This window comes from Arachis stenosperma, chromosome 1, assembly GCF_014773155.1.
Source record: "Arachis stenosperma cultivar V10309 chromosome 1, arast.V10309.gnm1.PFL2, whole genome shotgun sequence".
In the NCBI taxonomy this organism is placed as follows: Eukaryota; Viridiplantae; Streptophyta; class Magnoliopsida; order Fabales; family Fabaceae; genus Arachis; species Arachis stenosperma.
The window spans coordinates 2,352,117-2,361,277 of record NC_080377.1 but is presented as its reverse complement, the minus strand read 5'-3'; the positions used below and the strand labels follow the sequence as shown (position 1 = coordinate 2,361,277).

The following is a 9,161-nucleotide window of genomic DNA, read 5'->3' as shown; positions in this document are numbered from 1 at the left end:
TGACGTCTCCGAAATACTCAAAGGCGGATCTGCTTCTTGCGTCGGCCCAAAAAGCCAGCTTAATCGATTGATCCTCCTCGAGTTCGAGCTCAAAAAAGAAATTCGGATTCTTCTCTTTCATTCTTAAGAAATATTTCCCGAATTCCTTTGCATCTTCTTGTTCGGAAACATTCCGCACTTCCCTAGTAATGTAATTCCTCACGTCCTTTTCGATAAAACTTAACTCGCGGTGACCCCCGGCAGCCGCAACAAATGATTGGTAGGTTTTGCTTGGTCTGATACCGGCCTCGTCGTTATTCTCTATCGTACGACGAATGGACATGCTTAGTTCCCTGTGCTGTTTGAGCATCTCTGCTTTGCTTGGACAGCAGGGGTGTGAATGATCCAGCACAACCTTTGAAATGATCCAAGCACCGACATCCTTCAATGTGTGTATATAAATTCTTGCAGGACAGTTTAAACCGGCTGTCGGATTGGTCTTCTCGGTTGGAGATATTTTAGATCTCCATTTTCCCTCTCTGCTACATGTAATCAGTTGATTCTTAATCTCGTTTCCCTTCCTATTTGTGCACCGAACTCTTGTAGAGAAACCTACAGCCTTGGCGTAGTTCCTGTAAAATTTTCCGGCATCTTCAAGGGTGGTAAAGGTCATTCCGACTTTCGGAACAAGCTCGTCATCAACAACCGAGAGAGGCTGCACAATACACCGTGTCAGAACTGTGAATACACCCATAGATATGATACAAATACACCCAATCATGTCTAATATGATACACCCGAACCAAAACAACTCAACTACAGAATGACCTTTAAAGCCATAAACTGTCAATACACAGGCTGCAGAATACACCATGTCAAAAACTAAAAACACACCCAATCATGTCTGATATAATACACCTGAACAACAACAACTCAATTAAAAATAACAAAAAACCAGTAAAGTGTATATACACCCACACTTCTAGCTAAAATACACCCAAAGAAGAATTGATCTACACCCGAGCGTCTGCTATAAATTCCAGGTAATTAAACAATGTTGAGCAATTTTTAAACTACACAATGCTATACAAATTACTGTAAATCAAACCTCAGGAACTTCGTTAGATCCATAATCCACTTCGCCTGGATTCAGCACACAATCTGAGCTTGAAGGATCCATTATCTTCAAAACGAGTTCAAACTTTGATTTCAGAAAACAACAAATCAAAAGAGAAAACGAAGCTCGAGTTGCAGAGAGAGAAAAAGATAACGTAAACGAAGAACATACTAGTGAGAAAAGGAGAGGAAAAGATCGATGGAGAAGAATGAGGGAAGACGCGCGAGAAGAAGAACAAGCAAATCTCAAAATAACGAAAACGAAGAAGGAAACAAATATTTTAAATTTGGAAGTTAGATATACGCGGGATATTATATAGCGCGTGTAATCAACGTACGTGGAGGGGCGCGTATTTTAACTTTATTGTTTAATAAACTTGTAAAGCATACAAGCAGAGCTTTTCCGATCACAAAAATAGTTGGCCTCTTAGCACTTCTCATAAATTAATCTTACAAATTAATAATACAAAATTATATACACTAGTTGAAGATTATTCATTGACTCAGAAAAAAGTTACAAATTTAGAAGGTCAATGCTCAATACGGTTAGACCAAAGAAGTCAAACGAAAATCTTAGCCTTCTGGGGTTGGACGCGTGGCATATTCCAATAGGCTACACTCTCGTGTCTGCACGGCGTGCTTCCACTTCCTAACTCGCAAGAGAAGAAATACTGCGTTAGAGTTTTTCCCTTTTTTCTTTTCTCTTTCCTTCTTCCTTTCTTTCTTCTTATGCAAAGTTTCAATCGTTTCCGTTCATCAAGGATTCGGAGATGTTCTCGTCTCTTTGGAAGGAAAAGAAAGAAGATTCTTCGAGAACAATGGAGATGCTGTTGACGTTGGTTCTATTCTGCATTCTTCTTCAGCCCGCAAGGGTTTCTTCAACTTCTCAAGGCATTGATCAAGTAATTCCCCAAAAAATAATACAAATTCGTTTTATTTATTTTACTTAATTGTTTTATATTATTGAACATTGCATTTTTTTCTGGAGTGAGAATCTTGCTGAAGTAAATTCTTGTCTGTTTGAATTGTATGATTTTTGGATTACCATAGAATGCAAATATGTGAGGGTTTGGTTCATTATGCTGCAGTATAAAGGTTTAAGTTGTGATACTTCTTATTTATATGAAAATAGAGAGGCTAATTTCATAGTGTATGTTGATTCTTGTTAAGTAATTGCTTCAAGTTGTTGCCTGAATGCTTAATTCTGTTTTCATGCGGTGTTTGGATTTTATGAAATTAGGTTCTAGAGTGTGGAAGATGATTTAGTTCGTTAACAAACAATAAGCATAGTGTATGATATTTCTAGTGGAGATCATGCTGTGTTTTAGTAATTGTTATTTGGCTACACCTTTTTAACTGAAGCATTTCATTGGTTACCATGGGTTGCTTGTATTGTATGAGTATGAATTTGGATTAGAACAGAAATGAATTGAAATTGCGTAAGGGTACATAAGGATTTCGTGCACCATTTTATCTTTCTTTCTTTCTTTCTTTCTTCTTTTTGTTTTTTTAAATTTGGAATAATCCTTGGTTACAATTTGGATCCCTGGTTACTTTTTGTTGTTTGGTTTTGTTCAAGACTTCTGCAAATTTGTTTCAATTCCCATTTCCGTGACAGTGTGAAAATAATTTTTTATTGTTTCTTTGTTACAGGGTTATATAGATTCAAATACTGGAAGGTGAGTGAATTTAATCTTGAGCAATGAAACAGCAATTTTAGTTTGTGTGTCAGTATTAACTTCTTCACGCCCTTGTGATACTATTATTAGTAAGGTGAAGGAAATAAATAACATAAATTGTGTGTGGCTCATAACTTAATAGTTAATACTTAATACACTCCCATCTTTTGTTTTATGTATCTTTTGTTCAGAAAGTAAAAATATATATAAAAAAAGAAATAATTATTTTGATATACTTGAATAATTGTTTTCTTCTTACTTTTGTTCAATCGAGATGTTTGTGCTTCGTTCCTTTTTCACTTTCCAGGAATTGGTGTGCCTAATATATAATGTCACTATTCAGAACTCTGCAGCAGGAACAGGATGGTAATCATCAAATACATTGCTCTAGAGAAAGAAGCAGAGCAGCACAGAAGATCATTCAGGAGGTATTAGAATATTCAAATTTGTGATTTGCATGATGCTACTATGACCTTGTTGTATCATTATGATATAACTGATGAGATGTTCATTTGCTCCGTACATTGATTTTGCTGTAGTATTTGATGCCGTTCGTGGAGAAAGAAAAATATCATATCTCAAGAAGTTGTAAGCTTCACCCCGACAATGATCTATACAGAGATCAGGAACAACATAAATCCCACATTAACATAAATGAATGGCAATGTGGTTACTGCAAGAAAATTTTCTATGAAGAGAAATATCTTGACCAACATTTTGATAACAGACACTCCAATTTGCTAAATTTGGTAAGATGTTTCTTCAATACAATTTCTCTTTTTATAAGGTTACCACTTCTAAGCTTTGTCTTCGGGTCATTCTAGTTTTATTTAAGCTAAGCTTCTCTAAGCTTTCTTATTTCAACGGTTACTATAGAGAAACCTGCTGTTGACTGATAGTGACTAGTTGATCCTCTTAAGGATGAGAAAAAACAGATCCCTTATTTGGGGTTATTTCTGTTGGATGCGTTGATTGTTTAACTTCCCTAAGCGTAAATAATTTCCTGTCAATAATATTCTTTTATCATTTTGATATTAAGATATTGGATATTGGCCTGTCTGAATTTTAAAACTAGAAATTCTGTTGAAAGAAATGAAAAAGACTTATGGCTTTCTTTGCTCAACATTACATGTAGACATGTAGTAGCATCACTAACTGAAAGATCATTGTGCTTGATCCAGAATCAGAGCCAGTGCTTAGCAGATCTATGTGGCGCATTGCACTGTGACATTGAAATCAATTCTGGGTTGAAAAAATCAAAATGTAATCCTGCTGCCGCTGCAAGAAATAAACATCTGTGCGAGGTGTGCATCAGTCCATCTATTCATTTGTTTTAACCAGATTTGTTTCGAGCCACCAATTTATCTCAAAAGATTGAAAAGTTGACAATTTAGCCCTTGAAGGACTAAACAAGTGCATCAGTTGCTATGTGGGTTTGGGAAATTTATCACATTGAGTAATAATCATTTGAACACAATGGACTTATTTAGTTATTCGGAGGTTAAATTGTCTATATTATTAAGTATTCAAGGGCTAAATTGATGGTATAAACAATTTATATCTGTCTCTAATTGTTTTCTACAGAGCTTAGCAGATAGTTGTTTTCCTGTTAATGACGGTCCTGCAGCAAGCCGACTCCATGGTACGATATTATTTTCTTTTCTGTAAAATGTTGCGCCTTATTGGTAGCTACTGCTTTCTTACATTGACAATTTGTCAGAATTCTTCTTGCACCAATTCTGTGACGCACACAGCTGCACTGGAAGCAGGAAACCTTTCTCCAGAGGCCGCCGGGTAATTTAATTAAAATATATAAATGATTTTATCCCTTTCTTTAATTTACCTTAAGAGGATCATTCTGAAAAATCAAGATTCAGAAATCCTGAAGAATTTAACTTGACAAATTGCATAATAATGAGAGAGTGGATTTTCAAAGACTCCTCAATACTTTGTCCAACTATGTGGTGGAAATGAATCTATTTAATATAATTCGTTTGAATTCATTTAACTGGTTTCTTGATATATGCAGAAGAAGACAAATGCATTTTACATCGTTGCTTCCATTTTGCTTTTGATGCTGCTGCTACTTTACTATCTCTATATCTACTTATATCAGAGGTATATATAACTCATTTATCAGAGATTCCAAGCAACTTGCTAATGGATGCGATAAGGTTTTGATTTTTGTCTTACAGAGGGATGAAAAGGGAAACTCAACTGTTGAGGCGCATCTCTCAAACTGGCAGAAAGAAGAAACCATCTTAATGGATAGGTCTGTCTTCTTCGGAAGTTCTCGCTTCTCAAACACTTTCAGAATGCATAGAAGTTTACTAATCTGTGACAACTGCACTCCGAATTCGGCCATAGACGAGTGCAGTTGGAGAAGAGCGAGAAAGACCGCCAAATCTGCTCCTCGTTTTGCATGTTTGTTGTAAGCCAATTTCTTTATGGAAACTTCGCAAACACACAAGAAAAATGAAACTTGATCAGGATCTATTGTTAACCTTTTCATTGTGTAGCATCAGTGTAAACTATTCTTTGCTTTAAATATGATACTAGCCACTAATGTTCTGATTCATCAAACGTGTGTTAAAAACAAGTATAGATACAGATTTTAGATTTCTAATTTCCAACGAATGTTAGATGTCATCATAACTTGGTAAAAGTCGGAAATTAGACAACACTGAATGTAGCCATGAATAAACCATAGTTGCTTTGATTCTTTTGTTTACCTAAGTAATGATTTTGGAAGCAATTTATAAACTCGAGTGGGAATATTATAGGCCTGTAGTTTAATCACAAAAGATTCCATCGCAGTTTTCTAATAACCATGAAACTAACTTTACAACGAGATTGCGGTTACTCTACATCTATGTCAATCTTTTTTGCAGCGTTACTTGCTTTTGGAACTGTTATGTAAAGAACTCCATCTTTGACCTGCGCTTTAATCTTGTCGAACTCAATGTTTTCCGGAAGGGCAATCCTGTCATTATATCTACCATAGCTACTGGCAGGCCAGTCATCTTCATGCCCTTCACTTCCATTTTCCTGACCTTCATGGTGCACTCTCTGTTCCTTCTCTGCCTTCACAACCAGCATGTTCTCTTCAACCCATATCTTTACATCGTTCTTGTTCATACCTGGCATATTAAACCTCATCTTGTAATCTTTCTTCCCTTCTTTTATTAACCACGGCAGCTTCCCTTTATTGTATTCACCGTTTCCGGTTACTATCAAAGGTGAAGCGCTGCTGTATGACAATGGATTCTCCACAATCCTCTCCATTGTGTCCAACATTTGTCTCATTGTTCTTGCTTCTGGAAACTGGTTCAACAGTAGCACTGCAATTCAAAGAGTCAATAGTCAGTGAATTTGAGCCTGTACGTACACGAAAAATGAAAAAATTAAGTATCAAAGTATAAATACATATATTTTTAATATAAATATTTTATTTAAATAATTTACCAAAGGATGAACTCTTGAGCTTTCAAATTTAGAATTCTGATACCATGTTATGATCCCACTCATTCTAAAGAGCTGATGGAAAAGGTACTGAATCAGACATCTTTAACTCTCCATTATACACCTTATACAAATATTTCATTGGCCCCTATATTTAACATGAAGATTGAAACTACAAAAAAGTCCCCAAAAAGTAAAACAGTTAAAGGCAACAAAACCATTGTACCACATCAGCATTTTATATTAACAAAAATAGGAGAATGGTTTTGTCAAATTATGACAACGGAATGAAGTATTAGTAAACGTAAATCAGACCTTTCTTTTTCCCATTACCTTTGGGGGAAGACTGTAGTCCCTTGTTCATCTTAGGCTGCAATTGTTGATGCTGCTTTGTCCTCTGGAAGCTTGCATCATTTCCGGCAGTAGCCTTTACATTGTTGTGGAAAGTTACATTCCTTGCTCTTGAGAATGGTAACAATTTGGTATTGGAAACTCTTATAGATGAAGGGTGAGCACAGAAACTCATATTTGGAAGTGTTGAGGCCATTTAATTTTCTTGTTGCGAGAGTAAAGAAATGATCACGGGAGAAGATGACGTTAGCATTGATGAAATTTATAGGATACGTTGGAAGTTTCTCGAGGCATCTCAGGTTGGAGTTCTAGATTTCTCCATGCAATCCACTCCAGTAGCCGCATGTTCCACATTCCATCAGTTTTGATTTATCTAGTTGGGCTTGGAGAGAATTCTCATGAAACCTATTTTTGTCCTTGTTACTCTTGTGGTTAAGGATCTATTTCGGACTATAACCCATGGTCAAAAGTTCCAATAGCTTTTGTCAAAAAGAAAAAAAAATTTCCCACAGCAAGCTTTCCTAATTTTCACCTTAACAATAATAATAAATAAATAAATAATAAAAATATCATAAATTAATTTTTTAAAATTTCTGTATCAATTATAAAAAAATTAGTTTTTTATTCCAAGAATTTACAGAGGCCAACTTTAAAGTTATTAAACCTGGTTTATTTGTTAGTAAGTTGGCTCCATTATATTTCTCATACATACCAAACATGATATTGAATTGTTAAAATATATAAATTATGTGTATGTTAGCATCTCGCACATTATAATTTTTTATAATAAAACCATTATTTTTTAATTATGTTATTTATATATTAAAATTGATTATTAAATTAGTCAACAACAAAACAACAACAACAAAGCCTTGTCCCACTAAGTGGGGTCGGCTACATGAATCAAACGACGCCATTGTGCTCTGTCATGTATCATGTCTACAGAGAGACCGTTTACATGTAGATCTCGTTTGACCACCTCACGGATGGTCTTCTTAGGTCTTCCTCTGCCTTTCGCTCTTTGTCCATCTTCCATCTCATCCACCCTCCTGACTGGATGTTCTATCGGTCTTCTTCCCACATGTCCAAACCACCTGAGACGCGATTCAACCATCTTTTCCACAATGGGTGCTACTCCAACTCTCTCCCTTATATCTTCATTCCTTATTTTATCCAATCGCGTATGACCACTCATCCATCTCAACATCTTCATCTCTGCCACACTCAGCTTATGTTCGTACTCCCCTTTAGCCGCCCAACACTCCGTACCATACAGCATAGCCGGTCTTATAGCGGTGCGATAGAATTTACCTTTAAGTTTTAAAGGCACTTTTTGTCGCATATAAAACCAGATGCACTCCGCCATTTTGACCAACCTGCTTGGATCCTATGATTTACATCCTGTTCAATCTCTCCATTATCCTGTATGATGCACCCAAGATACTTAAAACTTTTAACTTTTCGTAGGATGTTTTCTCCAATCTTCACCTCTATATTGGAGTTTTCCCTTCTCAGACTGAATTTACATTCCATATATTCCGTCTTGTTACGGCTTATGCGCAGACCATACACTTCTAGAGCTTCTCTCCATAACTCCAACTTCTTATTTAGGTCTTCCCTTGACTCTCCCATAAGGACGATATCATCGGCAAAAAGCATGCACCATGGCACAGGCTCTTGGATGTGCTCTGTGAGTACTTCCAAGACTAATGTGAAAAGGTATGGACTTAAGGATGATCCCTGGTGTAATCCTATACCAATAGGGAATTCCTCTGTCACACCACCTTGAGTCTTCACACTAGTTGTGGCCCCATCATACATGTCTTTGATTGCCCGAATATATGCGATCCTTACTCTCCTCTTTTCTAAAACCTTCCATAAGACCTCCCTTGGTACCCTATCATACGCTTTTTCCAAATCAATAAACACCATGTGCATATCCCTTTTATTACTACGATACCTCTCCATCATCCTTCTTAATAGGTATATCGCTTCAGTGGTAGATCTGCCTGGCATAAATCCAAATTGGTTCTCTGTTACTTGTGTCTCTTTTCTCAACCTCCGTTCTATCACCCTTTCCCATAACTTCATAGTATGACTCATAAGCTTAATCCCTCTATAGTTTCCGCAACTTTGTATATCCCCCTTATTCTTGTAGATAGGTACCAAGGTGCTCTTTCTCCACTCATCAGGCATCTTCTTTGACCTTAAAATCTCATTAAAAAGCTTGGTTAACCAGTTGATGCCTTTTCCTCCAAGACCCTTCCAAACCTCAATCGGGATATTATCAGGTCCTACTGCCCTGCCATTTTTCATCTGCTTTAGAGCCTCTTTTACCTCGAAGTCTCGAATCCTTCGACAGTAGTCAAAGTTTTGATCTTCTTCCCTTGTGCATAATCGACCAAGGCTCGGAAGAGTCTTCTGTCCCTCATTAAATAACTCGTAGAAGTAGCTCTTCCACCTTTCATTAATCTTCTCCTCTTGAGCCAACACCTCTCCATCCTTATCCTTTATGCACTTAACCTGATCCAAATCTCTCGTTCTTCTTTCCCGACTCTTTGCGATTCTATATAT

The 9,161-nt window shown here is 36.5% G+C and overlaps 2 protein-coding genes across 3 annotated transcripts; one reads left to right on the top strand and one right to left on the bottom strand.

Annotated features, from left to right (window-relative positions):
• The first annotated feature begins 1,746 nt into the window (after positions 1 to 1,746).
• On the top strand, positions 1,747 to 5,292 carry LOC130965788 (uncharacterized). Of its 2 annotated transcripts, none has more exons than XM_057890571.1 (9): positions 1,747 to 1,997; positions 2,749 to 2,774; positions 3,118 to 3,202; positions 3,314 to 3,523; positions 3,956 to 4,078; positions 4,359 to 4,416; positions 4,495 to 4,568; positions 4,804 to 4,892; positions 4,970 to 5,292. In XM_057890571.1, exons 1-9 carry the CDS (start codon positions 1,866 to 1,868, stop codon positions 5,037 to 5,039), a joined length of 867 nt encoding a protein of 288 aa, XP_057746554.1. In that variant the 5' UTR covers positions 1,747 to 1,865; the 3' UTR covers positions 5,040 to 5,292. The 2 variants fall into 2 exon arrangements, with proteins under 2 accessions (XP_057746554.1, XP_057746605.1); XM_057890622.1 differs by having other exon boundaries at positions 3,082 to 3,202.
• Positions 5,293 to 5,524: 232 nt separating this feature from the next.
• Positions 5,525 to 6,908, bottom strand: LOC130965908 (small heat shock protein, chloroplastic-like). Its single transcript, XM_057890692.1, has 2 exons — positions 6,570 to 6,908; positions 5,525 to 6,115 (listed from the first exon to the last, which is right to left on the bottom strand). The coding sequence occupies exons 1-2, from the start codon at positions 6,781 to 6,783 to the stop codon at positions 5,634 to 5,636; spliced, it is 696 nt and encodes a 231-aa protein (XP_057746675.1). The 5' UTR covers positions 6,784 to 6,908; the 3' UTR covers positions 5,525 to 5,633.
• Positions 6,909 to 9,161: the final 2,253 nt, after the last annotated feature.